The sequence below is a fragment of the Rhineura floridana genome, chromosome 1 (genome assembly GCF_030035675.1).
Source record: "Rhineura floridana isolate rRhiFlo1 chromosome 1, rRhiFlo1.hap2, whole genome shotgun sequence".
Lineage (NCBI taxonomy): Eukaryota > Metazoa > Chordata > Lepidosauria > Squamata > Rhineuridae > Rhineura > Rhineura floridana.
Genome location: NC_084480.1, coordinates 30,641,297 through 30,667,210, shown reverse-complemented (window position 1 = coordinate 30,667,210; position 25,914 = coordinate 30,641,297). Strand labels below are relative to the sequence as shown.

The 25,914-nt window shown below is 40.8% G+C and overlaps 1 protein-coding gene across 1 annotated transcript in view; it reads left to right on the top strand.

Moving 5' to 3' along the window:
• The window catches only part of PAIP1 (poly(A) binding protein interacting protein 1), a 33,560-nt gene extending 8,138 nt beyond the window's left edge, over positions 1 to 25,422 (top strand). The window contains exons 4-11 of the mRNA XM_061617430.1: positions 10,097 to 10,209; positions 14,274 to 14,385; positions 16,743 to 16,868; positions 18,408 to 18,514; positions 21,627 to 21,744; positions 21,870 to 21,924; positions 23,004 to 23,097; positions 24,130 to 25,422. Coding sequence (XP_061473414.1) covers positions 10,097 to 10,209; positions 14,274 to 14,385; positions 16,743 to 16,868; positions 18,408 to 18,514; positions 21,627 to 21,744; positions 21,870 to 21,924; positions 23,004 to 23,097; positions 24,130 to 24,229 — 825 coding nt within the window. The 3' untranslated portion in view covers positions 24,230 to 25,422. The remainder of the gene's footprint in view (positions 1 to 10,096; positions 10,210 to 14,273; positions 14,386 to 16,742; positions 16,869 to 18,407; positions 18,515 to 21,626; positions 21,745 to 21,869; positions 21,925 to 23,003; positions 23,098 to 24,129) is intronic.
• Positions 25,423 to 25,914: the final 492 nt, after the last annotated feature.

The window sequence follows — 25,914 nt, the reverse complement described above, 5'->3', positions numbered from 1 at the left end:
TAGCCAAGAGGGGCAAGGATCTAGTACAGAGGTGGTTGCACGCACCAGTCCAAGTACCTTGTCAACTTCCTCAAGCTGTACCAACTGAAACTCATACAACAAATGAGGACAAGACCGTGCTCCGGATACCTCATTAGGTTCAACTGCCATAATATTGGAGTCTAAGTCCTGGCGGATGCATAAGATTTTATCTTGGAAGTGCCCAGCGAACTCATTACAGCGGGTTACCGATGATTCTCTAATATCCTGAGGACTGTGATGTAAAAGCCCTCAGACAGTTCTAAAGAGCTCCGCAGGACGGTTGAGGGATGATTTAATAGTGGCAGCATGAAATGCATGAGAGAAGATAGGTTACTGTAGGGCATTTGTAAATACCAGTTCAGAAATCAATACAAAGATTAATTAGGACTTCTTAGATATGAAATAGAGAGAAACACCTCTTCAATCCCTTCTTTTCAGTTGAGCCATTCATCTCTTTAAGAATAGGACACATGCAAACCCATCCAATGCTTGCTTACTCAGAAGTAAGGCCCACTGTGTTCAGTATGGTTTACTCAGAAGTAAGTATGTATATGATTACAGTCTGAGACTATTTAATGTTGTTTTTAAAATGACATAGTACAATAGTCATTCTTGACTTCTGAGTTGGCATTTCTTTTAATGTTGAAAAATGCCATTTATGCCACTCCCATTACTCAATTTTGTTTTGTTACCCATGCATCTAAAACAGAAGACTACACAACTTTAAAGGCTGAGTCTTGAAAGAGTATTCATATCATGAGAAAGATCTCTGTCTCTTTGCTCACATTACATTGTATCATATAGTTGTTTTTATATTTCTCACTGGGCTTGGTTTTTGCATCTTGGAATTGCCTTTTCTTGTAAGTAAGTAAGTAAGTTTATTGTGGTCAAAGACCCACAGTATATACAAAGAGCAAGATAAAAAGGAAAATAAAATAAGAAAACGGTGAAACATTAAAACAGAAAACAAGGTGAAATTGCATCAGAACGAGAACTTACACTCCAGAGGGCAGAGATATCCGTATTTGTTGAGAGGCATGGATAAACTTGGCTACTTGAAGGGAGGTTTCCCTATTGGAACCAGCCAACAGGTAAGATATTATGGATTCTGGAGGTTTATATGGGTGCCTTACCAGAAAAGGGGAAAGAATTTTTTTCCTTAGCTGTGAGTATAGGGGGCAATTTAAAAATGAGTGCTGAAGGGTTTCGATGGAACCCATACCACAGGGACAGAGGTGTTGTTCAACGGGCAGGCCAGAGAACCTCCCACTCAGCAATGTGGAGTATAGGGAGTTGAATCTGGCCTTAGTAAAGGCTAATCTGAATTTGGGTACTGTAAGGAAGTCTAGATAAGAGGCAAAATTTCCAGGATCCATTTTTAGCTTCAGGAAGAGGGGAGAGCATGCTTTAGAAGCTCTTTCAAACGAAGATTGCAAATCCAAGTCTTTAAGCTGACACCGAATTTGGGCTTTTGCCAGGGTAGGTGATAGGGATGCTAGGAATTCCTCAGAGAAACCTGTTTTCAAAAATTTCACAAAGAATTTTTTGCTCCAGTTGGATGTAAAATCGTCATTCCAAAGGGCAGATGTAAAGCATGGCTGCGTATTGTAGGCACAATCGGCCCAGAAATTTACGGCCATCAGCCATGCCATGCATTCCAGGGATGAAACACCGCACTGTAGCCTAAGAGCTGCCGAGGCGACGCATCTCAGTACACCAAGCACCCTTCGTAGGAAAAGGGAGAGGACTGCTTCCACTGAGGAGTTAAATGAATGTATCCATATAGGGCCCCCGTAAAGAATTTGGGGGATAATTTTGGCTTTGAAAACCTGAACAGCTGCTGGCACATACTGCTCCCCTTTGGTGAAAAAGAAGTGTAATACACCCTTTACTATATTACGGGCATTCTTGATCGCCACTCTGATATGAGTTGTCCATTTCATCGTGGAGTGGAAAGTAATTCCTAGGTACCTGAAGTGGGAGACCTGTTCAATTTGGTGACCATTAATTGACCAGGGAGAGGTTATTTTACGGTTAGAAAATACCAGGATTTTAGTTTTAGAGTAGTTGATAATAAGTCGGTTGTCTCTACAATAAAGCATGAAGGCTCGGAGCATTTGCTTGAGACCCACTTTGGAAAGAGAAAGCAGAGCCGCATCATCAGCGTGCAGGAGCAAAGGGCATCTTACTTCTGCGATTTTAGGGGAATGAAATTCCTGAGAGAGGCAAAATGATCTTAGGTCATTTAAGTAGAGGTTGAATAGCAGGGGAGCTAGTATGCATCCCTGTCTCACCCCCTTGTTAGAGAGGATGGGGTCGGTTAAGCCTCCCTGTCGACCACAGCGTACACGTAGAGAGGTTCGCTGGTATAAGTTGTAAATCAGGGTTAAAAGCCTTTTGTCGATGTTAGTATTTGCTAACTTGCGCCATAGATTGTTCCGTGGGATTGAGTCAAAAGCGGCTTTGAGATCCACAAAAGCCACATATAGGCCATTACCTCTTAGCTTACTGTATTTTTCCGCCAGGTGACTCAGTACAAGGCAGCGATCGAGAACCGAACAGCCTTTCCTGAACCCTGCCTGCTCTTTGCCTAGTATGTCGTATTCCTCCAACCAGGCATCAAGCTTTGTTTTCAAGTGTGCAGTGTATAATTTACCAATGACTGATAATAAGCTAATTGGCCTGTAATTTGAGGGGTCCTCTCTATCTCCCTTCTTAAATACAGGCACATTTATCGCTTTGCTCCAGGATTCCGGAACGAGACCGGTATTATTGATTTTGGTAAATAGATTGGCTAGGATAGGCGCCCACCAGTCTGGGAATTTTATCAGCATTTCTGACGGGATATTGTCAGGGCCGGGCGCCTTATCCGCCTTCAGAGCAGCAATCAGAGCTTTTACTTCTCCCTGGGAAACAGGAGGCCATGGCAGAAGGGCCAAGGGATCGGGGGGCCAAAGGGACTTTGATCCACAGGTCGGGCTTCAACGAACATGTCAGTGAAGTACCATTCCCAAGTCTGGGGGAGGATATTACAGGGTGCTATAGGTTCGGTGCGGTAAGCGTTAGAGATGATGGCCCAAAAGCTTTTGGTATCTTTAGATCTCGATACCCGAATTAAGGACTCCCAGTCTTGCTGTACAGATAGCCTTTTCTTAATAGTCAGCAGAGACTTGTATTCCCTTTTGATGACATAATATTCGGGGGGAAGCTGGGAGAGATTTTCCTGGCGGTAATGCGTGTATACGTTCCTCAGCTGTAATTTTAAGGCCAAGCATTCCCCATCAAACCATTTCGCATTACAGTTAAAGATTTTTTTAGGAGCAAGCTGTCTAGTAAAAAGGGTGGTGTTTAAATTGGAGATTAAGGATGAATATTCATCTAGGGCTGACTGGGGGTTATTGGCTTTCCTTAAATTTTCCCGAATGGCCGTGGCCAGAGGGGAAAAAAGGAAATTTTCAGACCTAAGGGCCAGCTGTGACGACCATCTTGTCCTTCTGCCCTTAAAATGCTTGCCGCTAAGGGTGGAGTTATGGTAGTTCGCTAGCCTGGAGTTCTTGGGGCAGACGCACTCGATGTTGAGCGGTAGATGGTCACTATTTTGTCTATTGCCTAGCTTGAAGGCAGAGATCAAATTAAGTAGTTGGGGGCAATCATTGCATAATCGATAACACTGCTACCGCGGGAGGAAATATAGGTGTATTCTGCACTGGCGCCTAGATATTCTAGGCCATTTAATATGATCAGGTTATGATTACCAGCCAAGCGAGCTAGGCATATTCCCCCATAGTTAATTTTGTAATCCTTCGAGTACCTGTTAGAATTAGGGATAAGGTGGTCACAATTTTCGCCCCCCCCCCATAGCCTTGATGAAAAAAGAGCATTATTATTTGGTCCAGTCCTCGCATTAAAGTCCCCCATGATGAGCAAATATGCTCTGGGATACTGAGCCATCAAATCTGACAAGTAATTATCAAGCTCTTCCCAAATCGTGACCGTGTTGGAACGTATCTGACTGGGAGGGAGGTAGACATTAATACACAAGACCGATAGGGCATTAAATTCTAGGCACACTGCCATGGCCGTTGAGTTCAAGTGTTGGAGATCTCTAACTTGGATGGCCAAATCAGAGGAAATCAAGATTGCCAGACCCCCTTCTGGTCTACCTCTCCTATCTGCTGCAAGTGTGGCTGGCAGATGTCTGGGGGAGAAGCCATCTAAAAAGGGATTACAGGTTGCCCAGGTCTCTTGGAGAAATATTACATCAAAATTGTTAAGGTAAGAGGTCAACTCTGGGTCGCTTTATTTACTGTTCCAGCCAGCTATGTTCCAGGATAGGAACTGCAAAACAGCGGGGGGTGAATGTCAGTTAGGGGCCGAAATTCTATTTAAGGCACCTGTGACATCCTGAAAGACTGCTCCGTTCGTACGCCAGCTAGGATTAGTAGATCTGGAGACCATTGCTTCTAGTGAGGATGGTCTTGGCCTGTTAGATGTTCTTGGTTCCTCCGCAAATTTGGTGATGGAAAAAGCTGCTATGTCATCATTTGAGGGAGCGGGCGAGGATATCAGTGACTCACAGCCATCCGCGGCTCTGAGACGTTGGATTAGAAGATGCAGCTTGGATATCAACGCCGATCTCTCAGAAGCTGGGAGCTGGACGTAGAGCTCCGTGAGTTGAAGCTCCTCTGGTTCCAGTTCCTGTAGGAGAGCAGGCATCAAAAGTGGCACGACTGCGGGAGAGAATTGTGGCTTCAGAGGATCAGGGGCCTGGTGAACAGAGTGCATGAAGTTGTTAGTCCTTGGAGGATCTTCAGAATCGGCCATGCTACCGGTCAAACTGCATAGATGAGATCTGACTAACGGTATTGGAGGTGCGGCGTTAGTATAGTATCTTTGTACGGATATACCCATTCCTTTTAAGCCGCCCCTTGCACTAAGAATTTGATTGGCTTCCCTACTGGAGTGACAAGTAATAATCAGGCACCAATCCCACATGTTGTTGGAAATGTTGGTCATTGTTCTGATGAAATTTGTTCGCCATGGGGCATGTGTCGCCTGGCGGAGACAATTGTCCAAGAACGGAATACTCGGAAATAGGGGGCGCCGTCCCCTGGCGTTATGTTTATAACAGATGACCAGCTTATCCGATTGTAGTGTCAGGTTCCACCTTGATGAGTGTCTTTCAGATGGCTCAGACCTTTGTTCCAAGTGGTCCCACAGAATAGACTCAAGTTCTGCCATGTCCTTGACCGAGATAAAGCTCTGAGAATCTGACTGAGGCTCCGTCAGCAGCAGTGAAGATTTTCTCCGGGTATCCTGGCAGTGGGCATTTGATGAATCCTTCTTCCTTGGAGCGTCCAATTGTTTGAACAAAGGTTTAAAGTTCATCTTATTAGAATTATTGGGCTTGCTGTTCTTAATATTTTTTTATTTTTTAGATTGGTTGATGTTTAAAGCAGTAGTAGATTTTTTCTTTTTCTTTCTGCCTCTGTTTTTGCCCGTGTCAGGAGTGCGACTGTAGGGTGGTTCAGAGCTGTATATAGGGTTTTCTATAGCTGTTCTTCCACCTCTTGAGGGCGCTAATACTTCCACCAGCGTGGTAAGTAGATTATTTGTTTCTGAAATATATGCCTTAACTAACTTCATTTCCGCAAGCAGAAGGGGCTGCCAGTCTTGTGGGGGGTCTAAAGAAAGGGATCCGTCTTTTTCCCTTTCACTCTCGGCTGAGGAAATTGGTTGTCCCATAAGAGGGCAATAAGAGTAAATGGTAAGGAATTCTGAAGGCGGTTCATCATTTATTGCACTCGGGGGAAAGTTTAAACCTACATTCTGCAGTTCCTCTGCGGGGCTTTTAGCAGCTGGAAAGGTCGTGTGAAGTTTAGCAGAGAGGGGATGTGCTACCGTCCATTCATTTTCCGACCAGGAATTCATAGAGTTAGCTAAAAATTTCTGTGACGTCGAAGGGGGTAGGTCCTTAATGGGGAGAAAGTATTCTGTAATCTTGTTCTGGGCACTATTTGGCGCGACCGTTTCTTCCACGGTTAGACCCATCTCCTGATAATTGCTTCTAGTCATTACCATCTTAGCTTCGAGCCCCTTGCCCTGTTTGCTGGGTGAATCAGTGGGGGCCGGGACTGGAGTTTAATTTGGCTGCTATAATCAGCTAGGCGTTTATTTCGGAAGCCTTCATAAATTTTGATCACAGGTTTGTAAGTCCTCTGGGAAATGGCAGAGATGGCAGGCGGATCCCCATAAGATTAATGGCGGATCCTCCTATGCTTGAGCATCCGTTGACAAGCGTATCAGCCTGGAGCTGTCTGAAGTTAGGGAGGATGGAATGCAGAATTGTGCCAAAGTTCACCCCACAGTCTCTTCCTTCCCTACTTCTTATATCTTGAACATTGTCTACTCATAACAATCCTTTGGTAATAGCTTTAAGTTTCTCGTTATGAGAGCTGAAGTAAAAGCGTCTTACCGGAAGTCCACCTCTTACCGGAATCGCCTTTTCTTGTACTGGTATTGTATAAATGCAGCTAGATTATAATTGCTATAGTAATTGTAGAAATAGAACGCTTTCTGCCAAAAGTGAAGTTGACACTTCTTGGAAGTTTTATAAATGAGGACAGAGGCCTTGAATTGAGCTCAGTCAATTTGAGGGCTTGGTACAAGCTGTAACACACAACAGACTACTTTCTGGGAAGGCTGTAAGGGAGGGGTAGCAGGGCTGCAGCTATGTAATTGAAGGGAGAAACAGGAAACTAGGAGTGTTTTGAACATTTTACAAAGGGACACATAGTACATAGTGAAGGCCCAGGTCAGAGAGAAATTGGGGGAGGAACATTTTCAAGGATCTATTCCATTTGTACAATGAAAAAAAATTGAAATTTTGGAGGAATACTGAAAAATGTGAAATATTTTTTCTTTTTGAATGAGTAAAATGCTTAATTAACAAGGTTTTACTCAAAATGTGTAGTAGGAAACTTTTATGTAAGAAAATTACAGAATGTTCATTCCTGTGTATACTATGTAGATCAGTGTTTCTTATCCTTTTTTAATCCTTGCCCCCTTTTAACTAACATAAAAATCCCACACCCTCCTTCAAACCTGCCCCCCTAATTATTTTATTTGAATTTTCAAAAGGATTGAAATATTGTGACTTAATTATAAATAAAACGTTGGGCTTAAGAAAACATATCAGAGTAGATATACATTTTTGGGTTTGGCAGCTATTTTGAGAGAATCCAATACCCTCAAATAAAAAGAGAACTTGTTTCATGCTATGATTTAGTATTGCATATACATAATGATAGCTCATAAGATAATGCCGAACTACTGTGCACCCATGTTGTGATAATAAGCTGTGTACAATCTTCTCACTTTCCCAAACATAACATTTCATACTATTATAATTTAATATTGTTAATTTTTACCTATGTACATTTTTTTAAAATGCACCCCCCAGATGTTCATACACCCACCCAGCTGAGAAGCACTGATGTAGATATATGAAATACTCAATTCCAAGATGCATTTCTGCACCTAAACAGCACTGACATTTTTATGAGAAGAATATACAGTGCTTTCATTTGTTGTGGTTTGTTGCTTTATTTCATTTTTTCTTGTGAACTTTGATTTGTTTGGAGGTTCTAGATGCAAGTACAGTAGGGCCCAACTCATACGGCGGGTTACTTTCCATACCCCCACCGAAAAGTGGAACTCTGTCAATAAAATGGCACCCAATGCCCAAAAAACACCATAAAAGCTGAACAAGCGCCATATGAGTGGGGCCTCTAATTGAAAGCTGCCGTATTAGCGGAACGCCGTTAAGCGGGCTGTCAAAAAGCGGGGCCCTACTGTATCCTGAATTGCATTCCTTTTGACCTGGTCCCTCCTTTGCAGTCAACGTTTTCACTTCAAATGATTAAAACACACTCTGCTTCAAAACTAAAATCTGTTTCCAACGATGTTTTATTCAGTCATATTTACCTCAGACATGCCCATTAATTTCATTGTGTCAACTAAGCTAATGTTAGATACAATCCTAAGGCATTTTATACTTTTGAAGTTACAGTTGTTGTTGTTGTTATTATTATTTATTTATTTATACCCTGCCTTTCGGCCAAAGGCCCTCAAGGCGGCTTACAAAGAAAAATAAACACAAGTATAAAAATACATCAGTGAAAGTTGTATGCAAGTTACCTGGGTCTTACTTTTGAATAAATAAGCATAGGATTGTTCTATGAATTTCAGTACAGTTTTATGTTATAAATAATGCATTTTATGTTGAAGCAGCAGAATAAGGTTAGGTTTGATGAACAATTATTGCATATATTTCAATCCCCGCCCCATGTCTGATTTTTTTTTCTGTGGGGAAAACACAACCACCATCTCTCCCCGTTGTCCCTCATATCTTCAAAATTCCTGGAAACCTTACATATATTGTAACATAAGATAATGATGTTTGTCTGTAGAAGAAACCTCAGAATAGCTATCGGGGAGCAATCTGAATTCCCCCCTGCTGCCCAGTGGGCCTTTATGGAGCAGTAAGGCCACCACTGCAACCCTGCTGCACTTGGCAAAAATTGGGGGAACAGGAACAGGAACAGCCTGGAGCTGGTGTAGTGATTGCACCAAATGCCTTCATGTGACAGCAGGAGGGCCAGCTCACGGTTCGCTGGATCCCAGGCTGGCTCAGCTTCTCCCTGGTTTCTGTGCTGCTTGCATTACTCTGCAAGTGACAGCCAGTGGAGGCCTGCAGGACTGGGCAAAGGGACACCTTCACCTAATCCAAACCCCTAGCCTGGAGTAAAGGGAACATGGGTTGCTCTGCACACCTTTAGTCATTGGGTTCTCCTTAGACAATAGTGAGACATAACATTCCTACACTATTCCTAGGCAAGGAACAAGTACACACTTTGCATGTTGTATACAGTTGAATAGAATCCTATTTTCTTGGGTCCCATTCAGATGATATTTTTCCCATGGAATTTTTCCTAAGAAGAAATCGGAAGTGGGCCTCAGGCTTGCGTACTGCATCTCCATTTCCTTTACAGGGAAAAGTGAACAAATGAACTAGGGAGACCCTGTGTGTATTTGATGTGATTTCCTTGACTCTTGACAGAGATCTCATTGTTCATTTCTGCTAACAAGAGGGTGAGACCCACACCCAGTGTCCTCTCCTCCCAAAGATTCAATTCTGGGGGCATAACATCCCAATATCCCCTCGTTGATTTTTCAGATGTGAACCCAATTCCTTGTTCTGTTGCTAGTCTCCTGCGTAAAGACAATTCACCATCAGCACTTAGCTGATCTGCAAGACTGGTTTGAATTGGCTTTTATAGTGTAAAGTGGACCAGCAACAAAATGTTATAGCAAGAGTATGGATGCTCAGGATTCCAGCCACTCCATTCCCCTTCCCCCTCCCCAGCTGTCCATCTCTCCACCACCCCCCACCATCCAACAATAAGTATTCCACTACCACTGAGCATGTTTAGTCCTCATTGGGTTGTTTTGAATGCCTCCCCCATTTTAGGTTTTTTCCTAAATATATTTTGGACTTCTACAAACCTTGGGGTACTCCTGAACCTCCTCATTTTACTCTCTTGTGCATGGATGGTGCCTGTTTGGCTTCATAAGGACTGACATTCACATAACCTATACCACCTAGTAGTATGTATGATTGTTTGCAGGGCTTGGAAATGTTACTTTTTTTGAACTACAACTCCCATCAGCCCAATCCAGTGGCCATGCTGGCTGGGGCTGATGGGAGTTGTAGTTCAAAAAAGTAACTTTTCCAAGCTCTGATTGTTTGTTACCATTGTTTAGCTACCTTGGGCAACCAGATATGGAAAAGTGGGATATAACTTTAAATAACAAATAAGAACTGGTTCCCTTAACCATAGAGGAGACCCAGTTAGTACGCTGTTGTGAAGCCCTTAAAATTAGTGAATTCCACTAAGCTGAAGATTGTTCACTTTAAATTCTTGTGGAGGGGTCCAGGAAAATCTTTCAGATAAGTACACAAAACCCACATCATTTTGCCTTTTCTAATTCCAATTGTTCCTTTGTTTGGAAGGCTACATCTGTTCCAAATTTTTCCTATATGGGGGCAAGGTTGTGCAATTATCTGTCTCATCATCTCACCATTAATCCTCAAAGTGGCAACTTCAGACAATTACTGCTTCACAGGTAAGTATCTGTATTTTTATGACATGAAACTATCATGCACAAAATTGACTTGATTTTCTTGTGTTTCTTCTCTGCTTAAACTTCTGATTCCAGAGACATTGCCTAATGGACTTCCAGAACAATTTTGTCACAAAATTAAATGCTTTCCCCTTTACCTCTTAGGTTTTTCAAAAGCATTTTGTGATTTTTGCTTCAAATTAAAATATATGTGTAAGTTTATTTTCTCCACTTTTTTATCTAGTGTTTTGGCTGGGATGTTCTGTTTTTACCCAGGCTGTGGAGTCGGTACGCCAAACCTTCGACTCCTACTCCGATTCCTCTATTTTTCTACTGTCCGACTCCACCCAAAATTGCTTCCAACTCCACAGCCCTGGAAAGGGCTGTAAATGTGTCTTTAAATTGGAAGCTCTCATAGGAGCATTTTTATCGCTGCCTGAATATGTGCTGATCTTGGCATCACAGCATTTGTCTTCATCTGGGTCCTGTGTCATACACTGACACACAAAATGTTTTCCATCTTGAGTTATGGTGAAATGCTCAACTACAGCTAACTTCATGGGAAGCTTCTTTGACATTTTGAATTTATATTTTTTAAAATGTGTCAATCAAAATTTATTTTGAAGTCGGAGTCGGTACATTTCTACCGACTCCGACTCCACCCAGAATTGCTTCCGACTCCATGACTCCGACTCCACAGCCCTGGTTTTTACAGATCTTACAGTATTGAAGGAGAAGCTGCTGACAGTCAACTAGCCTAGTATTATACAGCCAACCCAAATTGTGTTTGCATTTTGACAGATTTGTAGGGCAGTACTGAGAAAGGAGGTCAGGTCTCCTGCTCCCCTGGTGCATTCACTATAGCTGTCCAATTTCCCTGCTTTTTAAAGCTTGATAGAAATATCTGTGGGCTATAGGCACATTCTTAAACCACAAGGTTTTTTGCCTATTAGTGAATATTCTCTAATCTGTGCATGTCTGTAAGAGTACCAACTTTCATTTTTAAATGCAAATTTCTAGCCTGCATGATTGCAGGAAACAAACCACCTGAGCTTTTTTATAAACAATTAACCTGTTCTCTTTCCCCCACCCCCAAATGTACAAATATGTGTAACCCTAAATCTTACAGTCCTTATTAATAATACCATTTATATAAACATTACAATTTGCATAACTTGGTGAGTAAAAAATCTGGGTTTCTGTACTGCAGGGGTTTATTGTTCTGATGGATAAAAAATGCCAGATATGCTTAGGCATTCTATATGTAATAGTGTTCATAAAATGCCCCCTTTTTAATGCCATCTAATGTTTTACTTATTTTGATGCTAGAAAATATTGCAGATTTTGATACACTAGATCAGGGGTATGGAACTAGATCTGGCTGCTGGGCCAGATCCTTACTCCTCCACCCCCACGTGTGGGCCATCTTTGACAGCTAGGTGAGCAGGGCTGTTCACATGTCACTCCCCTCATATCATAATGGTGCCAAGTGACTTGTCAAACTTCAAAGGAAGTTGCAGCTGATCAGCAGTTACAGCAACGTCCATTGGGTGCCCCTTTGAAGTCCTTTTGGAGGAAGCAGTTTGGATTCACACCTCTTTCTCCAAAACAACATTTTTCCCTCTATAGATTTCGTCCTTTTTAATGCTGCTGTGGTACAAAAATACATATGCTCTTTTTTACTTTTTCTTTTTTTACAAAGCACCCCCTCAAAATCACCATCAAATCATAGGTCACCTCTGTGTCCACAGATGTGTTCAGTGATTTGTTGGTGATTTGTTATCTCCCTATGTACAAATCATGAAGATCTGTGACTTGGATCAATGTTTTTGACACTGGCAAGCTCTGGCTCTGTGACGTTTGCTGTGCAGTCTACTACTGCAAGCTTTACTTTTACGGTGTTCGGGGGCAATCCTGTATAAAATCATGCAAATGCAAGAAAATCTGTTTTAATTCTACTAGATTTACCAGACTTCTTGCAAAGCAAAGGGAGTGTATGTGTGCACTTTCTCTCTTTGGGTGGGAGGATAAGAGAAGTCAGAGAAGGGTGGTGTCCATAGCACTCTCTCAGAGTTCCAAATGAGCCTATGGGACCAGAAAGTTTGGCATCCTATGATTTATTGGGTAGTAGCAAAATATTTCATTTTCATTTTTTATATGAATTCTTACCATTTCCAAGGAGCTTTGGGCAGCATATGTGAGTCTATACTCATTTTACTCTGACAATAACTTTATGAGGGCAGTTAGCATGACATATGATGACTAACCCATGGTTGCTACTTGAGGTTAACAGCTGAGCAGGTCTTTTTGATGCAAGAACAAGACTCTCTCCGCTGTACCACACCCAATGTCAGAGTGGCTCTTGCATCCTGGTCCTTTTGATGTATGGGATAAGGGAGGGCCTATATTACTGCATGGAACTGAGTTGAGTGTGCATGTCCAGTATGTATCTCTGTACTCTGTAATGTCCCTGTCAGTTTGGACTAGGCCACCCCACTTTTTAAATTTGTTTTTATTTATTTTTTAAAATATTTATATACTGCTATACATTAAAAAAAATCAAAGCAGTTTACAACATATGTAAATAAAAGATGAAACCATATATAAATTTAAAATCAGAAATCATTAACTAACTGTTGCAGACAGATATCTTCTCAATTGCCTGTATAAGCCTGGTGAGATAGAAACCTTTTTAAAAGTCAGAACAGAAGGTACTGCTGAATCTCTATTGGCAGAGCATTCCACAGGATTGGGCTGATGACACTAAAGGCTCAGATTCTTGCTGTTGTCAAATGAGCCTTGCCAACTCAGGATGACAAACGATGCTCCTGTAGTTGATCTCGGTGATTGAGCTGGGATATAAGCATTCAAGCAGTCCCTAACATACCCTGGACCTAAATTGTTCCAAGCTTTGTAAATTAATACAAGGACTTTGAACCTGGTTCGGTAGTAGATGGGCAGCCAGTGCAGATATTTTAACAGTGCATGTGAGGGCCTCTTGCAGATACCAACTTGTCAGGAGGCCTGTTCCGCACAACATAGAAGTGGATCTTAGTGTTGTGGCATCTACCCGTTGGAATTCCTTCCCCTTAAATATTAGACAGGCACCATTTCTGCTACTTTTCAGCAACTACTGAAGACCTTCCTGTTGCAACAAGCCTTCTAGGTAGAGACCTTATCCCAGTCTGCGTCTATGTTGCAATTGCTTTTTGAGATGTTTTAAAGGATTTTTTTTAAAGATGTTTTTAAGATCTTTTAGAGTTTTGTCCTTTGTTTACCACCCTGGGCTCCTTCTGGGAGGAAGGGCAGAATAGAAATTAAATAAATAAATAAATAAAATGACAATGGTGTCGCATGTTGTCAGTCATGTGCCCCCATCAGCAGCCTGGTTGCCAATCCTGCACCAGCTGGAGCTTCCAAACCAGGCCCAAGGTCAGCTCCACAGAGCACATTGCTGTGATCCAACCTCGTGGTTACCAACTCATGGACTACAGTAGTCAGGCTGTGCCTGCCCAGGAACAGCCGTAGCTGGTGAACCAAACAGGGTTAGAGGTAGCAGACAGATTCTACCCTCACTATGGCTCTTTTCCACGTAGGTGTGATTGGCAAGAATTCACTTAAAATAAAGATACATTCAGAGGGATAGTTGCCATGGGTGATTCCAGTGTGTGGGGAAGCTTTACCTGTTCACAACTGTATCTTTGATAGCATCTCATTTTGCATTACATTCTAGGTCTCAGTAGAAGCTGTTGAGACCTGAGCCAGCCCAATGTGCATAACTCTGCTGTGGATTCTGTTTCTGGTGTGTTATTGAACCCAAAAACTGGAAACGTATACAAAGGGTGCATTTTAATAAATTGCAGTCATCTATTTCAATAACGAACAACAATGTTCATTACTTGAAGCCCTGGATATTGCATTATACATTATCCCATTTTAATCTGTTCTTTGCCTATTACACATTAATATCAATTTTTAACTTGGATATTTTAACTTCAGTATATTTTTTGTATTGCTAGAACTGGCAAACATTGAAAATATTACTGATTAAAATGTGTCTCTCGTAGGTGTCGGAAAGAATATGAAAATAGAGATGAAGCCGCCAAAGGAGATGAAGCTGCACGGAAAAGATTTCATGCATATGTGCTATTTTTAGCTGAACTTTATCTAAATCTAGAGGTAAGGGGGGGGGAATAAACTTTTAGTCAGAAACGTAGTGGTGAGCAAAGGGCCTTATGACTGTCTCCCGACTAGGCTTTACTCAGAGTAGACCCTTTGAAATTACTGGGCCTAAGTTAGTCATATCCATTAATTTCAATGGGTCTAGTTTGAGTAGAACATTGGATACAGACATAAGAGTACATTTGTAGGGCACTATAAGTTTGGCAAAAACAGCAAAAATCTAAAATCAACTAATTTACCTTTAGTTCAGAATTTTATTTTTTGACATAATTTTAATAAAACAATTATTTTTATTAAAACTAAACCCTGTCAAGTGCCCAAAATCCTTGTTGACATCCCCAAGCACTGTTTCACTAATTTGTCAGAACACTGGATGTTAAGAGGTATACATTGCTTAATGAGTACTTGGGTAGAATCCTGCCAACACCTTTATCATTTTATTTCTGTAAGGAAAGTGATAAGACAGTCCCTGCACTCAGGCTTACAATCTAACAGACCCAATACAAAAGGAAAGTGGATTGGGAGGGAGGAGACACTTCAGAAACTTCAGGCATTATTACTTAGCTACAGAGTTCTTGTAATGACCAGCTGGAATTTAAAGATTTCAAGGAGAGGAGGAGTCAGAGGTGATTGGTCTTTCAGCAGAGTGTCTGGAGAAACCCTACAGTCCCATCTCTTTCTCCTGTAATCTGATGAGATGGTGCAGCTGGGTCACTAAGGTCGCAATCCAATACTTGTCTACTCGGAAGTAAGGTCTATTGGGTTCAATGGAACTTACTTCCAGGTAAGTGTGTATAGATTGCAGCCTAAATTACTGTTATACTTCAGTGGCATTGATTTCAATAGGCTATTAAAAAATGTGGGCTTAAATTTCCTTTTAGCTATTCCAAACATTCACCTCTTTTTTAGTGTACAACAAATGAACAGGCCTATATTATGTTAGTGTGCTTGAGGAATCTCCCTTAATTCTTTCCAGGGATAATTCTGTTGACAAGAAGATAAATATTTAAATAAGTATGGGGGAGACTACTTAGTGGTTTTTTTTAGTCTTTTTCTTTTTCCCTGTGGTGAGGGGAAGCGATGCACAACCCATATTGGATTGAGAGTTTTCTCCAAAATGAAACTCCTGAAAAGGTAGGAGGCTTTGTTCTATTATATCAGGAACACAGGAAGCTGCCTTTTACTGACTCAAACCATTGGTCCATCTAACCCAGTATTGTCTACACTGACTGGCAGTGGCTCTCCACGGTTTCAGCCAGGAGTCTTTGTCAACCCTACCTGGAGATGCTGGGGATTGAACATGGGACCATATGCATGCAAGGCAGATGTTCTACCACTGAGCTACAACCCTTCCCCAAAGGTAACATGGGCTCAGTGGTTGCCAAACAAGGTTGCCTTGATGACCGAGCAATTAGCTAGTCACTGCCTCTCAGCCTCATCAAAACCTATTCATTGGAAACAACTTGAGGGCAGTACATTTACATTTAGCATCCAAGGACCCCCCCTTTTTTTTGCATTTCCCCTATTAACCAGCTAAAGGTTGCTGCAAAAACAGGCTTGTGCATCTTATTTTTAATTCTTCCATGCCTCACCCTGTGTTCCTCTGACTAGGAGAAGGCAATGGCAATTTTAAGCCTCTCTTTTATTTCCCTCTGCATCTCCACCTCTGCAGTCCTTCTCATTTGTCCTCCAAATGCTAATAAAGAAAAACAAAAAAATAGATGACTGGGTTGTGAAGGACAGAGTGGCTGTGGGGAAGGAAGAAAAATCTGGAGTGGATTTCTTTGGAGAGGGAGGGAAACACTGCCTGTTCCTAGCCTTTTTAGCTCTGGTTTTGAAAAAAGCCGCTTGGTCTGACACAAATGAAAACCCTTTGTCAAAGAAAAGAGTGAATGCCCAAGGCAAAGGAAGCTAAGAGTTAGGGAAGAGAAGTATTTTAATTGTAGAAAGCTGCTGAAATTCAGAAAACCAGGAATGGATTTTCTTTGGGGTGAGGGAATGTGTTCTCTTACAACACACTTCCTAGGGAAGTGGGGGCAATGTTTAGTCTTCAAAAAGAGAGCTACAGGGGTTCAGCACAGTGGCATCTGTACTGTTGGCCCTTGTTTATTCTGTGGGAGGAACAGCCTGCACTTCCTTGGTGGAAAAGGAAAGGCTATATTTTTCCTGGATAATAAAAGTATTTTTTGGCTTCCAAGCCTAGATATAAATTGTAAACCCCTGATCATGGACTTTATGTTCTGTACGCAGCTAGGTTTTATAGCGAAAAATACAACTCCAGAGAATTGAATTTTAATAATTTGCAATATTTTTTAAATCTTACGGTCATGTGAATGTTTGTATACTTTTAATAGGTTAAAGGAACTAAAGGTCAACTAACCAGAGCAGAGATTCTTCAGACTGGACTTCATGACTTATTGAATACGCTTTTCTCTAATCCTATGGACAGTAATTTAATCTGTGCAGTGAAGCTACTGAAAGTATGACATATTCATTATTTGGAGTTGTGTTATTGTATTTTGGGGGGGAACTTTTGTTAAATTGTTGTAGATGATTATTTGGACATTAATTATTTTAATAAAGATTAGGTTTCTCTGTTCAGTCACATTGGATAAAGTGGTGGACTTGGACCAGATAGGTAGGTTTAAATCTTCTCTCATCCATAATGTTCACTGGCTGGATGTGTCACAATCAGCCTCGGAGTATAGTTGTAATGATATAATGGGATTATTCTGCATTTCCCACCCTGAGAGAGGAAGGTAGGATATAAATGTGATAAATAACCATTTCTATTATGTTACATTGGCTTTGTCCCTTTATGAGTAGAAGGACTTCCATTTGTGCACCTTGCATCCCAATGCAGCCTCAGACACTACATTTGATAGTGTTTTGACCCACTGAAGTAGCTTTACAGGAGGCATAGGGACTGCATTGGGGAGGAGCAGGGCAAGAAAGCTACACTGCACAAGTAGAGGTCCACTCATGCAACTCTGAACTCAACCCATTTTATTTAACCTCTTTAATCCATTGAATGCTGTTAATCCTAGTTCTTCGACTGTATATTTGGGGAAATGTATAACTATTATTATTACTACCAAAACAACTTTCTTTAGCTGTTAGGGTTGCTTTCAATATCATACCTGATTTAAATACATAAAAAGAAACAAAAGTCAGTTATTTGCTGCCTTCAAAAAGGAGTTAAGAGCACAATCCTTTTCATGTTCACTAACTTCCAGTGATTGAAAAGGGATTTATTCCTTAGTAAGGCAGTAGCAAGGCACGCTAGTGAGCAGTCAGACCCAATGCCATCAAGTAATGGCTGTGGTGGTGACTCAGATCCAGAACTTTCCCCTCCCCTGGAATGCTCCATTTTGGAGATTTCTGTGGATTACTGCTGGCAGAAAGTCTACCAGGGGTACTTCTGCCTAGCAGAAGAGGGGGCTTCACCCCATGGGCAGGCAGAAAGACACCTCTACCCCATCTGTACCCTCCCCAGTGTGGTGGATAAGGGGTTTGGATTGTGCCCTAATTGTATAATTTTTTATAATATTCTCCAAACAGAAGAGAGGCTTTTATTCTAGGCTTCTATAAAATTCAGTGTAAATTTCAAGCTGAATCAGTGTTGTCCTTGGAGCTCTTAAGAATGTGATTAATCATAAAAATGTTTAAAGTGTATTCAACAATGGTGAGCAAAGCCTGGTGACTACATTACGTCCTTTTCTAAGATGTATCTAATATAAGAATAAATATATTTATGCATAAGATTGTTTCCTATATAGTGCAAGGTATAAATACTGGAAGTATATCCAAGCAGCTTGTTTTCATGGGTGGTGTTTTTATGGTACTGTTTTATTGTTTTTATGTTGTGTTTGTGTATCCTGCTTTCAGATTTTTAGAAGTGCAATTAATTAACAATTATTCTGAAACAGCTTAATCTCAGAACCAACAATAACAGAAATTTCATTTATCTTAAAAGTCTCATTTTGAAAATATCTTTGCTAATAGCATATATTCCTTAGTTGACAGGGTCAGTACTGGAAGATGCATGGAAAGAAAAAGGGAAGACTTATATGGATGATGTAATACAGAAAATTGAAAACGTTGTCTTGGATGCAAATTGCAGCAGGTAGTAACAAAATTGTTTCCTAACTTTCCATTGCAGCATGATTACTGTTCCTTGCCATTTTATTTATTTATTTATATCTCACCCAGGGCGGCAAACAAAACCACTAAAACCCCTCTAAAACATCATAAAAACAGACTTTAAAATATATTAAAACACATCATCCTTAAAAACATATTAAAACAAAACATCTTTAAAAACATTTTTTTTAAAAAACTTTAAAACATATTAAAAAGCTATTCCAACACAGATACAGACTGGGATAAGGTATCTACTTAAAAGGCTTGTTGAAAGAGGAAGGGCTTCAGTAGACACCTAAAAGATAACAGAAATTGTTGTTGTTATGTGCCTTCAAGTCGATTACAACTTATGGCGACCCCCTGAATCAGAGATCTCCAATAGCATCTGTTACAAACCACCCTATTCAGATCTTGTAAGTTCAGGTCTGTGGCTTCCTTTATGGAATCGATCCATCTCTTGTTTGGCCTTCCTCTTTTTCTACTGTTTTTCCCTGCATTATTGTATTTTCTAGTGAATCATGTCTTCTCACTATGCATCCAAAGTATGATAACCTCAGTTTCAACATACTGAGGTCATCTGGGCATCTAGTGATAAAGATGGATCCAGGAGCACCCCCAGACTATGCACCTGCTCTTTCAGAGGGAGTATGACCCCCATCCAAAGCAGGCAACTGACCAGTTATCTGAATTCGGGAACCACCAACCCACAACATCTGTCTCGCTAGCATTCAGTTTATTGGCCCTCATCCAGCCCACCACCGAGTCCAGGCAGCAGTCCAGGGCTTGCATGGCCTCTCCCCATTCAGATATTACTGAGAAATAGAGCTAGGTATCATCAGTGTACTGCTGACACCTCGCCCCAAATCTTATGATGACCGCTCCCAAGGGCTTCATATAGATGTTAAACAGCATGGGGGACAAGATGGTACCCTGCAGCACCCCACAGCACAACTGCCAGGGGGCCAAAAGACAATCACCCAATGCTATTCTGTGAAAACGACCCTGGAGCTAGGATCAGAACCACTGTAAAGCAGTGCCTCCAATACCCATCTCACCAAGTTGGCCCAGAATGATACCATGATTAATGGTATCAAAAGCCACCAAGAGATCAAGTAAGAATAACAGGGTCACACTCCCGCTGTCCTGATAAAGGTCATCCATCAGGGTGGCCAAGGCCGATTCAGTCCCATAACCAGGGCTGAACCCAGACTGGAATGAGTCAGGGTAATCTGTTTCATCCAAGAGTACTTGCAATTGCTGTGCCACGATGCTCTCAATCACCTTCCATAAAAGGTTTTTTTGCGACCAGGCGGTAGTTGTCACAAACCAATGGGTCCAGGGTGGGCTTTTTCAGGAGTAGTCAGATCACCGCCTTTTTCAGAGTGGCTGGAACCATTCCCTCCTGCAACAGTGTGTTGACCACAACCTGGATCCACTCAGTCAAACCCCCTCGGCAAGTTTTAATAAGCCAAGAAGGACAAGGGTTGAGAGGACATGTTGCTGGCCAAATCGTCGCAAGCGTCTTGTCCGCATCTTGTCCACATCATCAGGCCGCGTCAACTGAAACCGATCCCAAGAAGTTGCAACAGACATCGCACTGGACACCTTACTGGGGACTACGGTAGATGTGGATGGGACATCAAGATTGCTACGGAGGCGAGCAACTTTACCCTCAAAGTGCCTTGCAAACAATTCACAGCGGGCCTCCGAAGGGTCTAAAATTCCATTTCCTGGAGTCAGCAGACCCTTGACAATATGGAAAAGCATCACTGGCCGCCTACTTGAGGATGTGATGATGGCAGAGAAGCGGGCCTTCTTTGCCACCCTCACCGCCACACAGTAGGCACGGTTATGATGTTCTACTCATGCCCAATCAGCCTCACAGCATGTCTTTCACCACTTGTGCTGTAGCTGTCGTCCAGCCTGTTTCATAGCCCTTAGCTCACTGGTGTACCAAGATGCAAACTGGGCTCCACAATGCCAGAAAGGGTGCTTGGGGACAACCATGTCAACAGCCCGATGCGCTTCGCTGTTCCACAGCGTGACAAGGGCTTCAACAGGATCGCCTACTCTATCTACTGGGAACTCCCCCAGGACATTCAGGAATCCTATGGATTCCATTAGTCTCTGAGGAGGTGGACCATCTTAATCTGTCCACCACAGATTACACAGTAAAATAGACCAGCCTTTAAAGCTTTCTGCTTATTTCTGTAAAGAATTCATTGTGGTGTCTATAGTATAACTTGTGCTAAAAATTGTCATTGTTTAAGTAATACAGCTCTCTACCAGATCAGATTTCATTGGGTGGAATCCAACTGATGCCCTTGTGCTCAGTGAATAGCTTTTGATCCAATGGATGCTTCTGCTAATAGAAGGGGGGTGGGTTTTGCTAATTCCCCTTCCTGCTAGCAGCCCCCACTCCACTACCAAAAACAGCTGCAGAGAGTTGGGGGACCCTTTAGAACAGGGTGGAAGATAGCATGGGGACTACAGGAGGAAGGGCAGATTGGCAAAAATTGCTGCCTCCTGCTCTTTTATATATGTAATATATGCCTAGGTGATGATCAGTGCCATGTTTTTGTTGACTGAATGAGAGTATTGACTTCAAGTTCAAAATTGTTCATAAGGGAATGTGAGCTATTAGCGTTTCCAAATTAAATTGCCTTTGGCAATGCGTTAAAACTACTGGGAGGAAGGGCGGGATATAAATCAAATAATAAATAAATATTATGTGCCTTCAAGTCGATTACGACTTATGGCAACCCTATGAATCGGCAACCTCCAACAGCATCTGTTGTAAACCACCCTGTTCAGATCCTGTAAGTTCAGGTCTGTGGCTTCCTTTATGGAATCAATCCATCTCTTGTTTGGTCTTCCTCTTTTTCTGCTCCCTTCTGTTTTTCACAGCGTTATTATAGTTCCTAGTGAAAATAAATAATAAAACATTTTCAAACTGAGTTCATGAATGAATTATCAAAGGATGTCAGAGTTTTGTTTTGTGATCTCCCTTATGTTCTGATTACAAGCCATATGAGTAAACCTCTCCCTAGTGTTGGGAACGCAATGATTTTTATTTGTACTTTTGTCTGTTACAGAGATGTAAAGCATATGCTTCTGAAACTAGTAGAACTACGGTCAAGTAACTGGGGAAGGGTACATATATCTTCAACATACAGAGAAGCAACTCCAGAAAATGACCCTAATTACTTTATGGTAACGAATACTTGCATTTATCTTGCTTCAGATACATTTACCAGAATATGTATAAAAGTACTAAGGTTGATAAATTAGTTGAAGTAGTTACTGATAAATATACAAGAGCTGTATTTTCATTTTAGAATGAACCAACATTTTATACATCTGAAGGTGTGCCTTTCACTGCAGCAGATCCAGGTACGTCAACAACTTGATTTTTGCTTTTTATGCAAAAAATAACTGAGGAACTAATGAAATCAGATGTCAAAGAGAACCTCTTTAAAAATGTATTAAAATAGTTTTAAAGTCTGTTATGGAAGGAGTAGAGGACACGCCAGTCAGGAAGCTAAACAAGAACTTCGTTCTCTTTTTTTCAACAAGAACAGAACTGCAACAGGAAACTCTTGACTCTTTATGCCTGAACAGTGAGTGGCAGCCCTAGCTCTGTCTGCTCCACCTCCGACCTTCCCACATTGTGTTCAACTGCTTAGAAGCTCCCTTCGGACCTTTCTGCTCAATGTGGGAAGCCTTGGGAGTTGTGCTGCCAGGGATGCTGCATGTGCGGGTGGCATGGGTGTCCCTGCAGCCCCTGCTTATGTTGCCATTCCCTATTCAGGCAATACACCTGAACAGGGCTTGTATATTGACACTCTACACCCAAATATAGAACCATTGCTGTTTTTTCATTTGTTAGCAAGTTATTGGCAAAATTAGAGAATTGAAATGCAGCTTTTCCCATTATTGCTATGTGTTGAAGTCTTGTGATAATTCTACCTCTTTTATTTGTTCTTGCAACTTTTTTATTTTTGTGAGTGCGAATTTGTATCAGTACACTCGCTTGCTTAGGTACCTTTTTAGTTTCATCTGATCTTTGTAACCTGATGCTAAACGTTTCCACTTTGGTTTACATTACAGTCCCTCCTATACCTTTCTTTACCAGGTGGAACACTGCATTCCCATGTAGCAGGGAGATGAATTTTTGCACAGTTCAATTAAGCAAATTCAACATTATTTTAAGAAAAGTTAAGGAAGGTCAAGGTTTGATTGGAAAATACAAACCACAGGAAACAAAAGGGTGATGAAATGCAGTGCCTAAACTCTCTGAATGGAGCCCACAGAGCAGGAGATTTACACTGATTGTGCTTATACATCTGTTACTTAGGTGTTTCTAAGCATTTGTTTATTTTACAAATTTTACAGGTTTTGTTATGGGTATAATGAATAAACCAAACTTGGAAGTACAATTTAATTTCTTTTTTAAAAAAATGCTGTTGTAGATTATCAAGAGAAATATCAAGAACTCCTTGATAGACAAGATTTGTTTCATGAATATGAGGAAAATGGAACAGTCTTACCAGGAGCTGGAGATCCGTAAGTTCTTTCTTACAGTCAGAATTTCTTACCCAGATACATCATCACTTCATTTAGATTTTAGAAATCTTGAATTAGGGCACCACTTTTCAAGAGCTCAATTGTCAAAGCTTGGCTTTTTAAAAATATTGTGCTTCTTATAAACAATACCGTTCATGATTGGCATGCCTCTCCTCTTCCAATTTTGTTTCATTGCATACTCTGGTGCATTATCAAATTGCTTTGAAGATAGTATTCCCATAATAGTTCAGAAAAAAATGACTTGGCTCTGACCAGAAAGCCTGTTCACTGACAGAGGTACTGTTTCAAACTTAGAAGAAGAGTGCTGTACAAGGAAAGGCAAACTAATTTCAAGAGATGTTCTTCTATTTGCACATACCCTTGTGCATCAGTTTGTATGTACCCTTGTGCATCAGTTTGCACAAGATTGTTTGCTTTTTTCTTATAAGATCTCCATACATTTATAGTTGGAATCCTTTACATATGTACAAAGCAGAACCTAGTGGCTGGAGCACAAACCGTTCCTCATTGGAAAGCAAGGCTTGCTTTGCACATGAGAATTTACGTACTGTAGCACTTTCCAAAGGGAAACTGCACTTTGGCCATTACGCTTGCTTTGCAACAGGGAATTGAATGCACCCTATGTTGGCACATGTTGCAGGCATACTATGACACCACTCTAGATACTTTATTGTCTACTAGCACTTGTGCAACATTTTGCAGAATTGCACTAATGCGTAAACCTCTGGAAGGGCAGGATAGAAATTTAATAAATAAACTCCTTCCATTCACATTTACTTGCATTCAGCCCTATGTAAGTTTCTGTTCTGAAAGTTTGCAAAGCCTGATTCATTAAGCACTTGGGCTCAGTATTTTGTGTTACCTATTAATTATGCAGTTGGACAAATGAACTTGCACAGAATGCTGTTATGTCAATTCAGCACACTCTGTTCATTGGCCACATATATGTATAGAACTTGGGCATTAATTCTAGTATTTAATATGCATCTAGCTTCTGGATTTCTTTTGTAGGTATTTTGACGACGATGATGATGATGATGAGATGGACCCAGAAATTGAAGAAGCATATGAAAAATTTTGCTTAGAATCAGAATGCAAGAGGAAACAGTGAGATGCGGCACATGAATATTGGTGTTGCGTGGTTTTTTAAGAAAAACAGAGCAGCATAGATATGAATAGCAAGTATAAAGGATGGAAAATCTTTAATGTCCATACCAAACAAAGGAAATTAAGTTTCTCCTCATACTCAAGTTATGCAATTTCCATTTTGTTAAACAGAATCTGCCAAAAAAAATGTAAACTTAAATCCTGTAACTTAAATAATGTGTATATATATATCATAGTTTATTTTATGTACAGTTCAATAAACAGTGTTTTGGCTGGAACAAATTTTATTTCAAACGTTACATTAATCTACAAATTTGAGGGTTGTTATATTATCACTTTCTGAAAGTAAAAACTCTAGAATCAAAAATTACACTATCACTTATGGAATGCATTAGTACTTCCTCTCCTTTGTGTAGGACATACCTGTCATCCCAATAACTGCCAAATCATATTTCACAATCATGAAAATTGTAAGCACTACTCCGTGCCCCCTTTTCCTGATTTGCCTTAGACACAGTTTGCCATAATGCCTAAACTGGGCAAACTATATTAGTGCTAATCAGGATTGCTTTCAAATCATGGTTTGCAAACAGGGATAGAGGACAGTCCCACAACATCTCATTGTTTTGAGGACTAAAGTATAAAGTCTGAATTCTATTAGTTACCCTCCCTGCGTTTTTCAAAAATGACACAATACTGATTTTAGTTCAAAGTTGCACAATAATGTGTGTAGCTTTGAAATATGCTAGGAAATCAACATTTCTGCTCCTCTTCAGTTTGGTAATTTAGGTACCATATACAATCACTTGTATTGTAAACAGTTTTTATATTACAGAAAATAAAATTCTAAATGTCTGCTCATCATTCTATCTTCCTTTTTAAGCATCTGTTTTTGTCTTTATAAAATGTTGCCCACGACACTCCTATATTTTTTGTTCCTCATTTTATATGGAATAGATTTAAGTAGGATCTGTTTCCTAACATGAAATGTATGTGTTGAACTTCCCAAGAAGTAGGTAAAATAATGTCTGTAAAGACAACAGAGCTTGTAAATATGCATGTAAATAGTGCTGTTTAATATTGCACTGTTATAATTTGGTACAGTTTGTGTCTGTTAAGAAAGTTAGCATCAACTATATCGTCTGGTGGTTAATTTTGTTTTGCTTAGTAACATATTTTGGAAAATAAATTGTTTTGTTGGGTATGCTTTTGTCTTCCTTTCATGTCTTTGTCTTCATAACATGAGATCTTACTAGATCTTTCTTGCTTTTCATCTGCAAAGCAGCATCTCTGTGCCTGCTGGCCATCATTTATCATCCTTCAAAATAGTAGAGGGCCAGTGTGGTGTAGTGGTTGAAGTGTTGGACTACGACCTGGAAGACCAGGGTTCAAATCCCCACACAGCCATGAAGCTCACTGGGTGACCCTGGGCCAGTCACTGCCTCTCAGATGAAGGCAATGGTAAACCTCTGAATACTGCTTACCATGAAAACCCTATTCATAGGGTCACCATAAGTCGGAATTGACTTGAAGGCAGTCCATTTCCATTTTTCAAGATAGTATAATAGGTTGGCCAGGTAGTACAACAATATGCATATGCAGAATTAAAAGACAATACAGTCAATGTACTGTTTCAGTTGAAAAATATATTGGTGAATTCTGACATTTGAGTATATATTTATCTACAAT